Here is a 22,247-nt window from a genome sequence, read left to right on the forward strand (position 1 = left end):
AGCTGACAAGTGGATTCAATAATACAACCAGATATGATTGATCAAATATGTGACTGCATGTATTTACACAGATGTCTAGAGAAGCCGAGCAATGGTTTACAAAACATCCCACGGCGTGGGTTGCTTTTCGTGGGTCTACTTTGCGGCGGGCCTAAAAGGCCTAATTCACACTGAGGTGACGTGTAGCATGGACTTCCACTCCTATATAAACATTTGACGTAAATGGTCCAATTCAAACAGGAGAGACGTGGAACCATATCAATTCTATGTACATTGAACTATAGCCTATATAAATTATTATGCTCATGTAGCCTTGAAGCTGGAAGTGTCTGTAATATACGTCATTTCTAAGTAAATTACACCCAAGATTATTTCTATTTCTACTTATTCTTCCTAGTATATTTCTTTCTAATTATGTCTAAGCCTATCAACAACATATTATTATACTTAAGCTGCGTTTACACCAAAGTTATTAGCAAAATGTTTATCTTTCCTTCCTTATAGATTCTATTAGATTGAACATAACTTATCATACACATGATGTGCATATGTGTTTGTCAAGCTCCGTTTAATCTAATAGGACGGAATCTAATAATTTATTAGTTAATTATTCAATCTAATTATCTATAAGGACGGAAAAATAAACATTTTGTTAATAACTTTGGTGTAAACGCAGCTTTACTCTATTGTCCGTGCAAACCTTAGCACGGGGCCTTATGGCCAGTGTTATTTTGTATGTTATTAGTAGCACAATATTGCAGTACTTATCAAAAAGTCCACGTTCCCCTTTCTGCCCTTCCGCTCACACAAATTAGTTCACAGGCTCTCTGGATTCTGTGAAATTGGCAGCACTGACTACATAAGAACAATGCTGCAATCAAATTTTCTATCATATTACTCATATCTCTTTCTATTTTTTTCTTAGTCTGATAACATATACCTATATACTACATTAGTTCAAATTAATAAAAACAATATAAGAACTTGTAGTACCCTTTTAATAAAATGAGTACTTCAAGCTTTTATATTGTTTTTATTAATTTGAATAAAGTCGTGGCACATAAAAGTGAAGTGATTTTTACCTTAGTTTACTATGCAATTCGAGGTTTGCATATACTACAGTAAGAATATTTTGGGGAACTGAAAAATGATAACTCAGTATGCAGTTATTTTGTGATTTGTTTTTTATTAACAATTGTATCAACAAAAATGTTTGAGCAGACTAGATACATGGCTGTCCATTATAGAGATAGAGAGTAGATTTATCTCAGAGATTCAGCTGACAGTCTCAATGCTTATGCGCATGCGCGTGAGTGGAGTGCTCGTGCGCGCATTCCTTGTGGCACTCATCGTGGGTCTTGTAGTTGTTCTTGTTGCCGCCGCATCCCTTGTAGGCGAATGGTTCACATTTGTCGTCATCGTGGTTGTGGAAGTAGCGGGTGCCACTTTGACCTTGGCTGCCCGCCGGACAGGCCACACCCACATCCACATTGTCCCAGCAGGGTGAACCGGGAGGGTGATGCGCTGTCGGCCACAAACGAAACTTATTTGAAATTGAAGATGAATTCGTATAATTTACACTAAGTAAAATAAATATAAATATAAATCTCATTACCCTTTCAAAAAATGTCAAAATTTCATTTGAAACATGTTGTGATAAAATAATTCAAAAAAGGGTACCGAGATTTGTATTTCTATTTATATTACAAGATTACAAATAGCCCTAAATAGAGAAGAGACAATTTTTACACTAAGATATTGTGGCACTATGTATTCACACTGAATGGAATTTCTCCATATAAGGCTGGCCACTAACGGAAGAAAATACATGATGAACAAGTATGTCATGTATGATACAAACATAAGTGAGTTATTCATGCTTATCTAGCACATGCACATCACATGTTCTTCATCAGTGAGATGCTTCTAACATAAAATAAATAACAATAAATAAATCACTGTAAAATTACAAATTGTAATAATAAAAAATAATTCAACCTCAAAAAGAACAGCGAAGGAAAAATAAATAAAACGAATAAGGTATACAAAAACCTAAGCTCAAAAACGTTCGCTCGAAACGTTTTGCTGTGCGCGATGACAGCTGTGATGTGATGACAAATATGTTCTACTGTACGGTACTCTTTGTTTCTAGAAGTTATCTACTCGTCTACATATTATTTATTTTCTGTGGATAATATGCTAATTTTTCATTTGTTTCCATTATAATGTAGTGTTAGTATGCAATGAGTCTTGAAAGACCTGACAATACATTGTCATTTGTGATAAAGAATCAATCAATAAAGAATAAAGAATCAAAGACACAACAATGTATGATGACTGCAGTGTACATCATGCATGTCATGCATGTATCACCGTTATTGGCCAGCCTTAAGGTGAAATATGAGTTATATTGTCAGTTCCACATAATTTTTTTTAGTTCCAATATTATGCGGAACTGACAATATTTCTTTTATTTCACCTGATTCTGTGAATTTGGTAGATAACATTTGGATAAGTTCATTGAGTAACAAGAACATATATAAGGACTGTCAACCAGAGAGGAAACTAAGTACCGTAGCCTAAAAAGCTGCAAAATCTAGTGTATGTACCGGGGGTATAATTCAATTGGAACTATTCTTTGAAAAACAAAAACTACCTCTTATGAATGTGTGAACTTTAACATTATTATAAAATGTAGCCTCTCTGTGAGAAAGATCTATTATTTTCGACAAACACACCCCTATACTAATAAATTTTTACAGACACAGGGTCATTGGATAAACTCCTTTGAAGACAAAAAAGAACTATATCAATGAAACGTTACAATATTTTTATTTTTAGATAAGATTCAGAATTTGGATAAATTTAAAATGAGATAATTATTTTAAGATAAAATACGCTGGAATTAGTAATTTATCGCAAAAATTAATGAATATTGAGTTGATTTGTACTCATCTTATCCGATAAGCCTCTTTGTGAAACGATAATATTAAGAATTTTTCTTTGACTCAGTTTTCAATTACATAAAGGAATATTCACGAAATAGTAATGGATACGCAGAATCAATGAAATTGGATACGGTATTTGAATTATATTCTTTACTCACCAGAGACGCTCATGATCAGAGCAGATGCGATAAGGAGAGCTAAGCAAGTCATCTTGAAACTGGCCATCTGAAATAAGAGCATAAGAACTTGGAATGAAAATTTGATAATGAAATCAACTTTTGTAACTTGGATAGAGAATAGAAAATTGAGGGAAAGTCATCACAGACTTCGAAACGGTATCAATATTTTCTCGAACTGTCAATATTTATACGGTAATTTATGAGGAATTAGTATGATATCGTAATATAAACGGCGATTTTTCAGCTAGTCTATGTAGGTATTTTATCAAATACCATGTTAGGCTTATATATATTGTTAGACATAAGTTACCTTCTAGTTTCCTATACATTCATTCAGTTACATTTTTCATTTCAAATACGACTCGTCTTGAAAATTAATCTCATGAGAGTATACTAGTTCATTTCAATTTCAATTTATTCAAAAACGTTATACATTACATAGTATGTAAAAATAAAGTAAACGCAATATATTAGATTGTAACATTAATATGAAAAACAAGTAAAAAAATGAATAACTCCATGCTTGGACGATAAGTCCGTGTGCATGGAGGAGTCTTCTGACAATCGTTAAGAAAAAATTAATAATAACAATACTTTATTGACACTAGATACTATATAAAATCTAGTTACTGAGAAAATTACTATAAAATAAGAAATTGAAAATTATAAGCAAAAATAATAGTTTAACAAGAGACTTGAACTAAAAAAAAAAGAATTAAATTAATTTAATTTTTTAATTATTTCATACATTATTTGAACATTCAATCAGACAAAAATACTTCATAATTAATTTATTGTTAAACCGTTATTTAATATACCGTACACGGTACGGTATATCATTGCAATTTAAACTATGATGTTAGTACAGTGTATATTAAATAGATTCAATTCAGTAGTTCAGTTATCACGTCAAGATACCAATATCTGAAATTCAACGAAATAATATACGGTATATAAAGAGATGGATTACCGTACTTTATCATTTAAAATAATTAGATTGAGAGATATTTGTATCAACGAATTGAGCTACAGTAAATAGACTTGTCGTCTCTGTCTGAAGCAGCAATAATTCTCCTACAACGCTGAACAATGAATTCATAACTTTATTGACTTGCATTTCTTAGTGGATTAAACTGTTTTGAACTGATTAAACTCTTAGTGCTTTATACTGTAGTTCAATAATTTGTAAACTTCTATCTTTGAGAAAATATCACTATCAATAAGTATTTTATTCAATCACGGAAAAAATTAAAGAATATCAATTAGGCTATTCTCGAATATAATGTAGCCTATATCCCTTATAATATCCAGAAAATAACAATATATTAATATGATGTTATTACAGTAATATCACAAGCAGGAACACAATAAAATATATTTATTCCCCAATATCATACCCTCGTTTTATAATGTTCAGAATGCACTGTTCAGAAATTTTAAATTGGAAACTATATGGAAAAATTCATCGATAAGAAGACAATCCAAAAAATGGAATAGGTTGGAGGGAACTTCAATTATTGATTTGCAAAATTATTAGTAAACTAAAACAATCGAGACAATTTTCCACTTTTAAATTTAAAAACTTTTAAAAGTTAGCGGTTTAAACTTTGAAAAGAATTTGTCACAAGTTTGAATTCTATAACTCTTAAAAAAGATTGGGAATAAAAACCTCTCATGCCCAAAGTTAACGTTTTAAGATTATCATAGACTCACCTCGAATAAGTGATGAGTGTTGAGAGCTGTTTGATTCAGAATGTATCAGTTGAATGTCTCAGGAGACTGTGATTTCGTTTAGCCGAACCTACACCTTTTATACAAAGATTCATCTGAAATCGGCCAATGAATTTTCCTTCTCAGGGGACAGCTTCCGAGAAAATGGGAATAATTCATTATGAGAATCAGGAAAATCTTCAAGTAGGCTACAATGTTGTAATTGCATCCATGTGCTTTCTTAATATGAACGATTAAGAGGTGCACTGACGTGATCGCTAGTATCAAAAACGATTAAATATCATGTCCTCAGGTTGTCTTTTTCTTGCAGCTGTTCAAAGTAGAGAGAGAAAGCTGTACCTAGGAAAAAGAATACAGAGCAGCAGAGTTGTAGATATACCAGCAAGAGAGAAAGAGTGTGTGTGCGAGAGATTGAGAAAGAGATGAGAGGTAGGTAGTCTTTCCTCTTGCAAACTTGATTTGTATGTGAGAAGACTTGATCAAGCTTTGTAATTCACATTGTGCTAATCAATTTCTGAGTAACAAAACCTGGCTATTACAGTTTGATTTCTAATAATTGATCAATTCAATTGTGAACATAATAATTTTTTCCTCTTTTACTAGTACTTGGACATCTTTGATGTTAAATTCAGAATCATAAAAAATCATTGTAGGCCTATATATGCTGACGATATTTCCATATTGTTCTTCCACTTTATGTTAATCTGAACCCTATAGCAGAGAAAACTTATATGCGATTGATATTGATTAATTATTAAAGATTTAAAAGGTTGAAGTTTAAAGGTTATGAGATTATTAAGATTATTGCAACTATGATTGTTCTATATTCTATGCATATAGCTAATTCGTTCACAATTTCAACCAATTGATCACTCACTCTAATAGGAAAATTAAAATCTGGGTTTCCTTGACACTTTGCTCTGATAAGAAGATTTCCCTTTATCAATGACAACAGGGTTAACAGCTAGATGGAAATTCGATGAGAACTACTATCCAAAAATTATTTGTCAGCTCCCGGGCTGTTATTTGTTATGTGTTATTTGTCAATTTCTGCAGTAGCAGAAGTCTTCGGGGGTGATTTCCAGCATTTATTTAGGATTTTCGTTAAATTATAATTATATATTAATTAGCATTTGAATAAATGCATTCTCTATTTAATTTATAAATAATAATAATAATTAATGAATAATAATAATAATAATAATTCCATCTGAAGAATGAACCTTCCTGTGACATGACGTTGGGATAAAATTCCAGTGGGGTTCAAGAAAAGTTAGAAGCAAATTTGATAGAAAAAGTGTTCAACATGAGGCTTTGATACAACATGAAAAGTACTGGTATCCCTAGAAACCGTTAAACGTGTAGCCTACTATACTAAGAGATTGTATTTATGTATTCTTCATAAATTATAGAAATCAATAAACCACAAAATACAATACAATACGGTTCAAAGGCTATTCAATTGGCCTATTTCAATTGGAATAATCAATTAGTTTTTGTTGATGAAATTATACGTAAATTGAGTTTTCTGATTCATTTCATATTTTGTAAAGATTGGGATAGGTACAATGAATTCTTAAAACAAAAAACAAACAGTTTTTACATAAATACTATCATTTTATTATTTGAATAATCATTACAATACATATATGAAGAACATCATAATACAATTAATTCACTTTACAGTACAGACTTATACTGTATCACTCATAAGAAATGTTCAATATTATAATAATACTCCTTGTATTGGGATCACAGAAAGTTAGGGGACTTTCGATTTATTCGAAAAATAGAAAGACTATTCTACATAGAAATGTATCTCCAAGACATAAATTCAAATGTATAAATCATGTCCTCTCCAGTATAACTCAGCTCAATCACAATCATTCCTCCCCATACAAATTATATACAACTACCATACTTATATCTATAGTAATTTGAGAGAAAATAGACTACCTACCATTATACTTATTATAAGAAGACTTACATGATACATTGAACATAATTATTATAATTAACTTTGGCCTTCATTGATGAAGAGACCCATAACGGGTGTTCCTTCTCATGCCCGTAGAAGAAGATATGATACATATAAGGTAAACATCAAGAACATTTTCTCACAAACTTTATTTTTACTATAATACATGTAGTTGCTTTACAATAATATCATAATCAGCCTATTATAACAAAATCGTATTTTATAATAATACAATCACTGAATAATTCAAATATCATTATTATCTCAATGAATACTTCTTAAAATAATCATATAGTTCAATATTTTATAATAATGTAGATTGATGGGAATTATTATTTACATGGTTCTATATCTTAATGGAACAGTCTTTTAATATTTATATAGATCATCTTGTAGGGTGAATCAGAATTTGTAATCACTTTGAACTCTACAAAAATATTGATGAAAAATGTGAGATGAATAAATAAAATATCATGTAGAATCAACAGAAGAGCTATTTATTGGTCTATAGCTTACAGTTTGGCCATTATTCATCATATTTTTATCGCTTCCTGTAATATCAAAACAAAATAAAATGAAAATAAGTTACAAAAGAATATAGTTGGAGATTTGAAAAATTATTTGTAGAAATAATAAGAATTTTCAAAAGTAACCTAGGGAGAATAAAACAATCAACTCGACTATTTTATTATGATAGGTGGAAAGGTAAGAGAGAATAATATTGCAATAATTTAAATCAAGTTCAAAGGCAAGAAAATCACTTATTATCATTCTAAGAAAAGTTTGTATTCATAGTTATAGTCTAATAGACCATTGGGAAATTACCAGTAGTATATACTGGTAGAATCAAAACCATTCTATAACTCGTATAATGTATGCATTTCCATGAAAAATAAAAATAAAATATTTGATAAAGATATATCATATTTACTTCAAATTATAAGAACAAAATCCAGGTACCTTAATTATTTCATCCTCCGTTAAATGAGCTCCTTTCTGATATAATTTCAATATAACATTTTATCATCAGCACCAAGTCAGCTAATATTTGAATCACACATCAATATTTTTCACAGAAACATTATTTACAACATGAATCTCAATTTAATTTTAAAACGAATGATATTTTGCATTTATCCAGGGGTTTCCCCATGGTGCATTTAGGGGGGGTGGGCAGGGAGGGGCCTAGGCCCCCCCCCCCACAAGGATCAGATGAATATTGAAAATACGGGTCTATCTACACGAATCCTTAGAATCTCATTCTGATTTAATACTTTTCAAAAAGCAGTAGTATAATTCCTTCTACAGTATCAACAATGTAGCAAAATTGTCTTGAAAGTATGGATACGGGTACGGAGTAATAAAGAATATATTTTTCTCTGTTGTATAGTTGAAGCTTTAATATAGAATGGGTACAATATTATTGATCAGGGTACAAGAACTGACTTATTGCAAAAATTTCAACGTGAGAATCTATTAACAAGTTGCAAGATGTCAAAGTGAAAGCAGAAGAAAGGGCACAATCAGACAATCAAAAATGTATGTACACAGAGTTGGTGAGAATTATGGGAACAGCTTAATGTTTCTTCAGCTTTTTAACTGAAAGTTATTCTCCAATTAGAATATGATCCCAATGAAACTGTTGGAATTGTCATTGTAAAAGAAAAATTTATCTTTTTCCATTATTTTAAGAAATCTGTTTCGGTGTAGTCCTACTTAAGGGCCTCTCTGTAGACCTATATTCCTAATAAATATTTCATGATTTAATAACTAATAATGTATATGTTTGTATTGATACTTCAACCAAATTTGTATAAAACTGGAAAAAATGAAGCATATAATAACATCTTCGAATGTAATATTTATGGGGAAAACCCAAGAACCATCTATCCTTTGGGGGTATTCCTTTCCCCCCATCATACATCTTGGTTTTTGCCCCCCTAGCAGTTTGGTGAAATGGCACCACTGCTTATTTCACTCATAAAAATAGCCACCGACATGAAAATAATAGGTAATTATCCAGAATTATTTTTATACAACGATCATATTACTTTATCAATATCTTATCATAATGAATCGGGAATTATTTGTAGTGGTGAACCAACGAAAATAGATAGCCTACTATATTACTTCGTACAAATTACTTCTGACTTTAGAGGGACATGCACAGCAGAGAAGGCATACAGACGTAATGATACAACAGAGGTGATGTGCCGTTCTGAACCGGCCAGATTCTCTTATTTCTAGTGAGTAGCCTATTCAAGCGCTCATGTTAAACTCACGGAGTTTCCTCTCTGAAAGCCTCCAGTCGACTAACTCTATAATCGCCAAATTGGCAACTGCGCTTCTATCTATGACAATCCATCACAGTAATTGGCTGATCTCCCTTCATTTCGTGTGCCGCATATTCCTCCAAGTCTAAATTTATTTTTTACGGAGTATAATAGTTGACGTTCCTTATGTGATGGCCCCTAAGTTTTTAATGTTTCAAATAATGGAAGCCGTCAATAGTGTTTCGTCGTGCGCTACAATATTTCAAATTATAATACACATTCATAAAAATTTAAATTCTTCATTATTATGAAGAATAATGTCATGCATCCAAGAGAATACCGTAGTAGTTTCGACAGTTTTCAAGGTCTCTTTGCAACATAATATTTTTCAACAATACTCTAGTGTACGGTATGCTACCTACTACACACGAAAACACAAATTGCTCAACATACTAATACTGTATAAACTGTTTTACAGTATCTAGTTTGTACTTGGTAACATAAATTCGACATAAATGCACACAAGTCTTTTCTACAATAATACTGAATGATGAGCTTGCTTCATACTCTATATGTACAGAGTTGTATAATAAATAACCATAGACCGTATAACTCTATCAAGATCGAAGTATTTATTCTCATACAATGAAGATTAATGCATATTTTACAAGAAGAACACATAGCTGTTGTTAAAGTACCTAGGGTTGACACCAGTCCAATGCTAATATGAATCTATATAGTGAGGTCCACTTAATAATGGTAGAATTTGATTAACATTGGTGCTGCTATCCTTGTCTATCACTCGACAAAACATATAGCGCAGCTTTTTTATAGCTCCGCAACGTTGCCAGATCGTATTTAAAAATATATTTTATTGTAATAAATGAAGAACCCATCATAATCTATAAACTCCATTGTAAATAGGAAATTACATTGGGTAATAGCCTACAGCAAGAATCTGAAAGAATCATCTCTCTGCCGATAAAAGTTATCTGAATGAATAAAATAGGAAATTCAAAAAATGAAGAAATGGAATTTTTCTTATTTCTCTGGCTTCCACGGTATAGGTATGATTGCCTGTTCCGGTCTTTGGAATAGCCTTTTAAAATTGAAATTAATACTATAGTAATTGAAATTTATCTTCATATAATCATGTCTAGTTTAGAGACCACCAGAAATATAATTGAAAGGCAAAATATCCAATCTCAATCATGAAAATTTATTATTTAATAATTGAAAAATATATTTTCCTGACGAATAAAATATAATTGATCATTTCAATCAAGAATGAACAGTTAATATTAAATCAGATATAACGACGGTATCAGTTATCCTCTATAGAAGGCAGTGCGACAAGGAAAAGAGTCGGCAACGCTGTTCCTCTATCATTATTCTTCTATCCATTCATTCAATATCATTTAAAATCACACAACTTCTAGAAAAGTACCACATCAGGCTCAAGCCCAAGACGGTACCAATTCTAATTTGAAATAAAATAAATACGATAGGCTATACTGCAATCGTTCAAATCGAGAACAAATACGCGATATTATATATTTTTATTTACAATGCGAATAATACTAATGTTATAACATTGGCAGATAAAATAATAAGGTAGCCCTTGTGCTATTTTTCTTCCAAATTTATAGGTGACAAAGTCCAAGATAAGGTTTGAATTTCAAGTGTACAATTTTGATAAAATTTTATTCCAAAATAACCATTGAAATTATAAATTTTGAATTTAGATGGCTTGAATTAATAAATTGATTAGAAATATTCCACTCAATGACCACTTGTAATGATTAATATCGAGTTATTTAAAAAAAAAGGAATTATTAAAGAAACACAAATATAGTACAATAATATTGTCTTTTTTCTTTTAGGGCTACTTTTAATATGAATGAAAATATAAATCTCAGTACCCTTTCAAATTATTTTATCACAATAGGTATCGGACATTAATGCCATTTTCGAGTACAATATTATTTCATTAAACGAAAATTCAAATTGATTTCGAGTTCTAAAATTAGGGTAGTGTCTAGTGCATTACCCCTGATGCAATTAGTGAATCACCTTGAGTGGCATGTCACTTCCACATTTTTTAATATTATAGCCTACCAATTATTATAACGTGGACATCACTATAGATTCATATTAGCCTTGGAATAAGGTGGAAGGTGCCAGTGCTGGGAGATAGGGTGACTAGATGTCAAGCGAGAAGTGACTGGAGGGCGATATAGACAGCTGGGTGAGCTTACTGTTGATGGTGGAGGTCCGACGCCAGTCGAAACGAGAACTGTCCAGACCACTGAGTTCGCGGGACAGCGGCTCATTTCGGGGCATGTGTTTCCAGCAGGGCAGCTGCAGGCGTAGTGCGAATTCACGCTTGAATTTCTCCTGCAAAATGCGACAATTCAAGTGTTTTTCATATCCATGGGTGAGCTTCATTAATAGGTCATAATAGTATAATGAATTATTTTTTAATAGAATTGTATTAGTAATACATTCCCCGGTAGCACAATAAGAACGTTGAAAAACTGTTTCAAACACGTGATACCTTAATTTTGAATATGGTACAGTAACCGTGTAAATGTAACGTTGAAAACTTGATTTAATGTCCAACCTTTCAATCATATTCTCAACGTTGAATGAACATTGAAAACACGTGATAAAACCATTATTTTCAACAATGGATAGACATTGAATGAATGAATGAATGAATAATTTTATTTCCCAAAAAAACAAAACACAAAAAACTTTACAAAAAATAAATAAGTAGGCTATATGCTACTGCACTTAACTAAAAAACATACATGAAAATTTGAGGAGGAAATGTTAATTAATTTAATTTTCAATTATATATTTTTAATGGCATTGCTAGCATAGACAATTAGTCTGTTCGCTAGCAATGAGTTGAGATTTAAAAAAATAATAATAATACAGTAATATATTCAGAAAAATAAATAATGATGTTCTCACATTTTGCTACATTTAATATGGAGCTTTCATCTTTATCTTCAAAAACCCTAGACCACAGATGAGAAATTAAAAAAATTACGAATTTCATCTTTATTATATTAGTTTTCTATGAACAATTTCATTTAGATTGCTAAATTTTTTTGTGTAAATTACTCAATCACAAAATTAAAACGATATTTTGAAAAAAATGTTAGATTTAACCCAGTCATCAATTAGATAATAAAGTTTTTATTTATTTTATGTGTTAACAAATCTCTAGAAATTTTATTTATGTGAATATTGCAGTTGTGATCAAATTGTCTTCTGCTTACTGAGAGTCTGGAAAATCGTATTATAAATTGTCTTCTGCTTACTGAGAGTCTGGAAAATCGTATTATAAATTGTGGTCGAGTATTGCAGCTGAGTGCACGGGGTTGTGGTGAGTGTTTGGCTTTATTAATAGATAAGATCAAGTTTTTAATATATTGTTGTCTGATCGTTAGGACGTTCATATCCTGAAAAATGGCTCTCGGATCTCGGATCCTAAAGCTGCTCGGATCAAAAATTACTGTAGAAAACTTACTTCAAATGAGTATCATATGCACCACCACAAAATCATTGAATAAAACAGTTAAAGAAAGCTTTGCATGTTGAAAACATGTATTTTCACGTTGAAAAACCGGTGAAAATACTTTGAAATTATACCATGTTGAATATTTTTAATTTTCCACATTGGAAACACATTATAAAAACCATCGAAAAAACCGTTGAAACTATGACGATGAAAAATTCAACATCTTACGGTTATTCAACCAAAAAAACCAAATGTCAAACGTTGAAAAGACGATCTTGTGCTACATGGTTATTCTATGATATATTGAGTGTACCGTAGCTGTTGGATAGTGCAGCGTGCGAATTCTCATATGAATTCCTCCTATTGGAAAATATGTAGCACACGTAGGTAATACATAGACAAATATTTACTAACAAAACTCTGTAAACATTAATGTAGGATGATGTAAATTAAGAGACTATGAATAATATGGGATATTGTTAGTAAATTCAAATTATTGGCTTATTGTAGGTAGGCTGGTACTGTAGCGACAAAATCAGCGCGAATTCTCGTTTGAGTGATAATTCTACCTGGGAAATCTGCTATGGTACTAGTGATTCAAATTTATTCAGAAAACCTAATGCACAAAAATATATGAATACTGTAGAATAAACACCAATAAAGAAAATATACAGAATACAGTAGTACCGTATTGTTAGTTAATAGTATAGCCATAGATGAAGGATAAGTAAGCTTATATTAAGCTTATTAGTAAGCTATATTATTCTTGTCTCTGGTATAGCCTAGTAGAATATCAGAAAAGCATAATCAATTTGAGCATCATAGAAAGTGTTTTTAATATTGGGGAAATCAATACTATAGGTACTTTTAAAATAATAAGTTTTGTTCGAATTTATATTTTGTTTAAGCCTATCTGATTACGGAACTCAAGAATCGAGCAATCCCTTACTTATTATATTTTTCTATATTAATTTATTGTGTAGGCTATTATTTTCTTGCATTTGAATTATCATGTTATAAATAATAATACCATATTCTTCTCGCACTAAAACTCTGATATCATGCTTAATCTGTTACAATATTTCATGTAATTTTTCAATGAGAATAAAACCTTCATTATTAAATTTATTCATTAATTCTTAACTTATGATTTTACTTCAAAATACTTGGGCAACCATAAAACCCTCTCAAACTATTTTACAAAATAACTTGATGAATCTGAATTTTGATAGCTTAATAATTAATTACAGTTTTATTAATACTCAATATCAGTTGAATGTGATTATTTACTCACATTATATATTCCGTATATGAAAGGGTTGTAGCAGCTATTACTCATTGCGAGCCAGTCCATGCAGAACCAGATTATGTTGATGTAGCGGTACCTGTAACATATATTAATCATTTATATCCAATTATACTCTGTTGGTAACATCAATAATAATGTATGAATAGATAAATAATTCTCTGTTGGTGAGGCCTATATGACATTTTATACTACCTATTCAAATTTTATCCACCAATTAACAACAATTTTACAAGAAAATAAATAAATAATTTGTAGTTAAATAATTGGCGTGGATAAAAAAAGAAATATTGTGCTCTAGCCACGAGTTCAAAACATTCCTTACCTATATTTTAACATGATTCTAGAATTAATAGAGCTCTTTCTAATATAATCCAGACCAGTACAATATAGATAGACAAATCAATATGAAAAACCACATACGGTACTTAATGTAATATAGTTAATCATATAATTTATACCCTAATCAAGATACTTCAAATATTTTGAATAGCACTAGAATTTCAATACAGATTAGTGGACATTTGCATACTTTAATAAATATTATTGATAACATCAAACATACGGTATTTAAATTGAAAAATATATTTTGTTCATCATTTAGGAATTTTAAAGTAATAATTCATTTTCACCCATTCCTTTATTGAATTAAGTTTAGTTTTTGTTATTTTTGTAGTGATAAAGTCTTCTGGAACTTTATTCATCAACTTACTTATTGTGATGACAGGCCAATTTATACCCGAGAGTATCGAAGATTACAGTTCAACATTCTCTATATATTTCACTATCCTATCCGAAATTAAGGTATGAACAGGTATGGGAAAATAACCAAGTCAATTTAGTACATTCATGAAAAAGCAATAGCACTTTATGAATACAAAAATGTTTTTTTATTTTTTTTTACTGATTGATTTTTTTTAAGTGAGTGTACTAAATCGAAGAATTATTAGTAGGATAATTTTCACAAAATTACTAGTACTCTCAATTTTTTTTTAAGACAAGATAAAAATAATTAATTAAGTTAGGAGTATGTCAAACATTAGTAATTCAGGTGAAATAAAAAGATGTTGTCAACTAGTCTCGATGCACTTGGCACCATGGACTCAAATAAATTTTGTGGAATTGACAACATCTTTCAATTTCACCATTTATTTTTCATTTCACCATTTTTTATTCATTTTACTTCAACATTTCTTCATTTATGGAGAAATTCCACAACATCTCTGTGCAAAGTGTTAACATTAGTAATTCTTTGAAATCTATCAAGAAACCCTGTTGAGATACCGTAAATAAAAAAGTAGGAAAATTAAACAGGTGATTAATATATCCTGAGCTCAAGAAATTATATTCTCACTTGAAGAATGAATATCAATCCATTGATAGAATAATCGAAAGGAAAATAATAGTCAGAACTTTAAACACGATAGCTCACACTGAATGAATGGATATATTATAAGAGTAGGCTACGATAAAATGTAAAATGTACAGATGTATAGTGATGGTCAATAATGATTTAATTGTCATCAATGAAACTTTCCTTGAATTCCCATCAATGAATTCCCCTTTCGACAATACCGTATTCTAATTGAATGAATAATTACGGTTTGAATAATGAGTTGTTTATCATAATATATTTTTGCTAATAGACTAATACTTACAGGATTTAAGAGATTTTAATGAGTATCATGTATAGAATATATTAGTAAATGGAGAATATCTCCTGAGGCTGACTGAATTCAACTCAATGTTTTTTATTAATACGATATCAATGTAATACTACCTGGTTTACATGTTTCATATACATGTTTTATATTCACTTCAAAGTCTTCAAACTGCATATTTCCATAAAAGGAGCATGGTATGTTATTAGTACCTATGATTTCTGTAAGTTATGTTTTTTCTAACATAATATTATTTTGTGTTATATATGAGTTTCCAATCATTCTTTTCTTAAAGAATCATTCTATTCTAACTGGAGGTTTTTTCCTGTGGTAACATACTTACTCATTTATTCCTGGGAACACGTCTTGAAGTACATTGTATGTTTGCAATGGTAACCAGCAAACGGCGAAAAGTGCCACCACTATCACAAGCATCTTGATCACCTGGAAAAATGATAAAGAAAAATAATTTGAAATCGCAAAACTCGAAGCACAATAATCATTAATAAATGCACAATCATTGTATGAGTGAGCTACCCGAGTGGCTTTTGTTAATCACAATCCAGGAGCAGCCTTGGATTGTATTTTACATAATTGAATAAGTATAATGGATTTTTGATAAATAATAATTTATATGTTTACAATTTGCTGATAATGGGCTATATACATTGCAATTTTCCCAATTAGGCCTAGCCTATTTGGCATATTTTATCCATCATTTAAGATGGATGGTATGGTGCTGATATTAATTGATTGGGAATGTGAAAAAACGAAAGAGAGAATATCATAGAATAATGCACCTTTTTGGTATTTAAAGTTCACCAATAAGAAATTCTAGAGAAAAGACGATTATTCCTCTCACGCTTATGCAATCAATAATTATTGTGACACAACTGCAACAATTAACTTGATCACCAATACTATTAATTAAAAATTCATATTTTAATCATAATTATTAATTATTTTTGATAAATGAGAAGCTCCTTCTCAACATCACTGAATCTAACGAAATACTGAATAAGTTTTTCGACACTGATTTGATAAATGATAATCCAACTCGTCGGAAAGAGCTCAGGTGATTCTACTCCGGTATAATTATGCAAGGGGATGAAAACTTTTGAAAAGCGACATTAGAGTAATGTGAACAAGAAGCAGCGATGACTTAATTACAGGTGGCATTGTGGGAAGTAAGTAGAGAATTTACTTTGTGGGAGACACGAATAGAATTGAATTACAAATTACGTTTCAACCACTGCTTTATCTGATTTGTTATTTGTGTAAAATGAGACATCCTTATTCTTCGTTCATTCTTACAATGCTTTTTCAGAGTTTTATATACGTTCAGTACCTACGCGGTTTCCAATTTAATACGACATTCTAAATTGATTGCAGAGTAAATTCAACAACATAGGCTATAACAAAAGGTGATAATTTGGTATTCATACACAATAAAATGTTTATTAATCAGTCTGTAGTTTTCATTCAATTTATTCAGGCTGATCACTGCAGTCTGATAAAATGTTGATTTGATAGTTTTGAATCCTCCTTTCCAGAATCACACTTGATATAAGCATGCACAATTGAAATAAAATCCTTGAAGACCTAATCCCAATCATGAGAAGATTAAGGAAGAAGGTCTTAATGCTTTGTTTTTAAACTCACAAATTCTTGAATAAGATGAATAACTAAGAAAAATCTTGAACAAAAAATCAGCGGATAAGAAATATTTCTTACAAGAATAACATTTGTTAGCTTTCTGACTGAAATTCAAAAAATCATTTCAGTGTTTTATAGCTGGTACTATAATATTTTCATGATGGTTCTATCTATAATCTGGAATTTGAGAGAGGTGGATAGGCAGAACGCACTGGGTTCTCTTACTTGTCAACGATATTCAAAACTGAATCCAAATTTCATAATAGCAGAGCAATTGACTGTCCCAATGCCAATAAATAGAGTGAGATGTGTTACGCAGTTGCGCATACCAACGATAACTGGTGTGCATTTGTTCTTTAATAATTGTAGAAAGACTAATCTCAATCCGGAGAATAATCTGGAATTTGTTTATATCAATATTGAGACATTTAAAGCCGGAAAATCTTTATAAAACTATTATTTCTTCGACATAATAAATTGACATAACCTACATAAAATTTGGACAGTTAAAGAGAAAATTAGGAAATTGAAGAAGTTTTGGGCGATAGCCTGTTTTTTCTTATCCGACTATAGTATTGTTTGCTCTAATAAATGAATGAATGAATTTCAGTTCCCAAACTATTCTCGAAAAATAACAACAATATTAAATCTTCTCAATTTATTGCATGGGAATATTTTCATATCATGATTGGGGGAATGCTACAAAATTTATATCAAAACCCATCACCGGTACCATATAGTATTGTAAAGAAACTCTTGGAAACGTGAAAAGAATCCAGAATGAAATTCTGGTCTCAGAAAACAAGTCTATATGAGATGAAATTTATCGAATTATTAGACTCAATTTTTCCATCCATCAAGTTGAATGGAGAGGGCCATGAAGTAATCTCATAGAGAGGTAACGGTAGATACAGACTGTTCATCTCCATTATCTTTTCTCGATTTGAAATAGCATTACCTTTACAGCATGGACTCAGTTTTCTCATATAAAAACTTATTGATTCTGACATTGGCTTATTCACTAAAAAGTATACCGCATCCATGGGTCAATATCGGCTTGATTTCTTTTTCTTCTTCTAGAAAAAACCCATCAATGTCAAAATCATTTCTCGTTGCTCAATAAATACTTGAAATCGAAGTTAATAATACCTAAAGCTGCGCAACAATGCCGAACGAGAGATCTCATTTCGTAAAGTGCAAAGCTCTCTAAAAGTTCAGTTGTTACTGTCATTGAAGATTACTATGTTGAGCATGTTTACGGTATTTCAGTAGTGGGGTTTTGAGAGAGCTGCCTATCCAATAGAAATCGAGGGGTGTGGCCTCCCCCCTCCACCCCCCCAGCCCCAGTCGGCCATTTTGGCCCCGCCCCCAGAAAATACTTCTTCGCTGAGTCAGTAACAAATGTCTGATGGCTTTGATCAGCGACGTCGTGCACTTCTACCCTGCTCATTTGTTTATTACCGGCCAATGTGTTGGTGTTTTCAACAGGCGGCTGTCTCGGCTCTAAATGGAGGAGCGAATGATGACGCGAATTACAGTGACTGCACGGCTTCCTTCTTCTACAATCTCTAATAAAGTGCCCTGCCAATAAACAGCCGATACATAGTTTCCATTCTTTTACACGTTTTAATCTATCAGATGGTTGAGATTCAAGAACACTTCACAATTTTCCAGTTCATGAGAATTATTACATTCAATACATTTCAGCTCGCCCGATTTCGATTTAACAGTCATAGCTGAAGCCTTGTAATTTCCCATAGTTGGTTTCGATTTCCCAAACTGCTAATGTGAGGAGGCTTCTGACGATGTAGATGATCCCAATAAATCAGTGGATTTAGTAGCCTCTAAAATAACAGCTTCATCATTCAAAGATATTTGGAAGTTTTTCAAATCGGATACTGTTCCATTTCTTAGCAGTCTCTGCCACTTCTCTCTCAATTCTTCAGTCAGTTTTTTACGTAAGACAAATAATAACGGAATCGACCAGTCATTAACTGCATGACCAATTGGTTTTAGTGCTGCAATATACTCAGCTAAATGAGTGATGAATTTCGTAGCGAGTCTGGTTGCTTATTAACTGCTGGCATATCAAAAATTGCTTGCAAGTATGCGTCAGTCAGATTGTAAGAGTCATTGTAGCGATTCAATAATAATTTCCATGCCTCAGCATAAAGATCACTTGTCAATGGGACTACAGAAATGACTGACAGTGCATCGCCTCTCAGTACAGACCGAAGATACATATGTTTTGTATGTCAGCAATTTGACCATTATTATGAACCGTGGCTTCGAATAAATCTTTAAATTGACTCCAAATTTTCAAATCGCCGTCAAAAGTCATTAAAGGAAGCTTAGGTAGGGCAACTGGCGAGATATTTCCAGTTGTAGGTGAAGAAGCTACATTGGAAGAACTAATATTCAAATTTGTTTGAGTGGATGGTAAGCTTTCGAGAATAGCCTTGACATTGAAAAAAGTGTCATCAAATTGGCTCATCAAATTTTCAAGGTCACTTGTTTCCAATCGAGGATTTTGTTGTTATAGTAGCTCTGCATCTTATCTATTATGTCATTGAACTCCACCTGGTGGTGATCGATATGCTCACCCATAACTTTCAATAAATTCTTCATTTTTTTATTATTTGGATCTTTTCGAAGCTTCGGCAATTTCATTAATCCGTTTTATTTTACGAATTAATGCATCTCTTTGAAATGTCAAATCTTCGATAACACCCATAGTGAAGGCGATAACAGTGAGCGCTCGTCGAGAGAGTGAGACAAAGAACCAAACAAGAATAAGAGGGAAAACACGAGAGCAGGCGACACAATGGAACGAACAATGGCTGGCTTATCTAATCATACAAGCCAAGCCAGCATTCAACTATGCTCGGTAGAAATGATTGGTTACAAGGCTAATAATACCGTATCGATACTCATTGGAACAAACAATATCTGCTATTAATAACGAAGTAACGACAATAATCAATGCCAATAACTGCAAGTATCTTTGAAAAAAGTAACAGTTCCAGTTACTGTTACAGCTAGATGACGTATAAGTCTTTCTCTACTTATCGACACGAACTTGCCAGTCCAGCGTGTGGCGCCAATGCAACAATCTTATGCAATAATACTACGACACAATTATTACGAAAATATTACTTGTTCTACTCAATTTCCAACTTAAATTGAGCCCAAATTTCTTAAGAATACCACAATTAAAGCGTATATTCATCTACGACGACAAAAACAAGCCATATACACAGAACAAACCAAGAATAAAATAGGCATAAAAAACGACAAACCTATTAGACGATATTTCAAACTTATGTCCTATTCAAATTGGATGAACAAATCAATCCCGGACGGTTGGACCAATGTTTAATTCGACAGAGGCTGGCTCAAACAGCACTCTGGTTTGTGGACTGAATCAATAATTACATCGAGAACTTTTGGTTGTCTGGCGTCGGGTAGCAAATTGAACAATTAAAATGGCTAAGTGCACAATAACATAGGCCTACCTTCATGTCCAAATCCTCCATCCGGCCCGGAGGACCACAAGGAGGATTTGGACATTAAAATGACTAAGTGCACAATAACATAGGCCTACCTTCATGTCCAAATCCTCCTTGTGGTCCTCCGGGCCGGATGGAGGATTTGGACATGAAGGTAGGCCTATGTTATTGTGCACTTAGCCATTTTAATTGTTCAATTGCTACCCGACGCCAGACAACCCAAAAGTTCTCAATGTAATTATTGATACAGTCCACAAACCAGAGTGCTGTTTGAGCCAGCCTCTGTCGAATTTAAACATTGGTCCAACCATCCGGGATTGATTTGTTCATCGAATTTGAATAGGACATAAGTTTGAAATATCGTCTAATAGGTTTGTCGTTTTTTATGCCTTATGTCCTATTCAAATTCGATGAACAAATCAATCCTGGACGGTTGGACCAATGTTTTAATCCGACAGAGGCTGGCTCAAACAGCACTCTGGTTTCTGTTAAATTGGAGTTCGAGGTAATCAAGGCAATTATCATAAGGTCAAAGTATTATTAGATAGTGCAAGCACTGAGTCATTCATTACAAAGCGATGCATGAAAAAACTGGGTTTAGTGGTACAGAAAACACATAGTTTGCCAATCTATGGATTATCTGATACTAAACTGGAAGTGACAGATGAAATTACTAACTGTGAATTTGAAATACCGAACTCCCCTTCATTAAAAATTACTGTGTCGGGAGTCAACAAAATAGCAGCTACAAATCAGATAAAAAATGCGTACTGGGCACATATTGAAGGACTGGAGCTAGCAGATTCTGAATTTTTCCTCTCAGAGGAGGTTGATATTTTATTGGGTGCTGAATACTCCTCCTTCATTCTGACTGGAAGAAAGGTGATTGGTCCAGCGGGTACACCATCTGCCCTAGAAACAGTATGGGGCTACTGCCTGATGGGTAAGGTATCAGAGGAGAGTTCTACTATCTCAAATAATCTGTGCATGTATTCCAATGCTAATTCAGAAGAGTTGGTGAAGCGATTTTGGGTCGTAGAAGAGCCACCTAGGACAAAGAAATTATTGGAAAGTGAAATGGCTTGTGAGGAGATATACAAATCAACTGTTTGTCGTTTGAATACTGGTAGATACATTGTAGAATTACCATCCAAGGAAACAAATACGAGGGAGATATCGGGATATCTTGAAGTTAAAACTAATGTCGGAGAAAATGTTACCATGATTCGAGAAGAAGAATTGGGAGATAATTTAGAAGAAGTTCCAGGTAAACAAGGTATAGCCTTCAACAGTTATTTACCGATCAACGGTAATTTAGGGAAAGAGTTAAAAGTGATTCATAGTCCACATGAAATCAAACCAATGGGAAGACCCATACTGAAAAAGGAAATTGGAGAAGATGTTTTTGAAAGGGAGAAACGAAATTTGGAAGAGTTAGATGATGATAGACAGGATAATGTTGAAATAAAATGGA

General features: G+C 32.1%; 2 protein-coding genes across 2 annotated transcripts in view; both read right to left on the reverse strand.

Annotated features, from left to right (window-relative positions):
- Nucleotides 1–1,163: 1,163 nt before the first annotated feature.
- On the reverse strand, nucleotides 1,164–5,190 carry LOC111055049 (kappaPI-actitoxin-Avd3b-like). Its single transcript, XM_039437631.1, has 3 exons — nucleotides 4,841–5,190; nucleotides 3,107–3,173; nucleotides 1,164–1,524 (listed from the first exon to the last, which is right to left on the reverse strand). The coding sequence occupies exons 2-3, from the start codon at nucleotides 3,171–3,173 to the stop codon at nucleotides 1,289–1,291; spliced, it is 303 nt and encodes a 100-aa protein (XP_039293565.1). The 5' UTR covers nucleotides 4,841–5,190; the 3' UTR covers nucleotides 1,164–1,288.
- Nucleotides 5,191–6,454: 1,264 nt separating this feature from the next.
- LOC111054016 (tachykinin-like peptides receptor 99D) overlaps nucleotides 6,455–22,247 on the reverse strand; it is a 128,470-nt gene continuing 112,677 nt past the window's right edge. Inside the window, exons 5-8 of the mRNA XM_039437630.1 lie at nucleotides 15,952–16,052; nucleotides 13,936–14,026; nucleotides 11,368–11,506; nucleotides 6,455–7,387 (exon numbers count right to left, since the gene is read on the reverse strand). Coding sequence (XP_039293564.1) covers nucleotides 7,308–7,387; nucleotides 11,368–11,506; nucleotides 13,936–14,026; nucleotides 15,952–16,052 — 411 coding nt within the window. The 3' untranslated portion in view covers nucleotides 6,455–7,307. The remainder of the gene's footprint in view (nucleotides 7,388–11,367; nucleotides 11,507–13,935; nucleotides 14,027–15,951; nucleotides 16,053–22,247) is intronic.

This window comes from Nilaparvata lugens, chromosome 11 (genome assembly GCF_014356525.2).
Source record: "Nilaparvata lugens isolate BPH chromosome 11, ASM1435652v1, whole genome shotgun sequence".
Classification (NCBI taxonomy): Eukaryota; Metazoa; Arthropoda; class Insecta; order Hemiptera; family Delphacidae; genus Nilaparvata; species Nilaparvata lugens.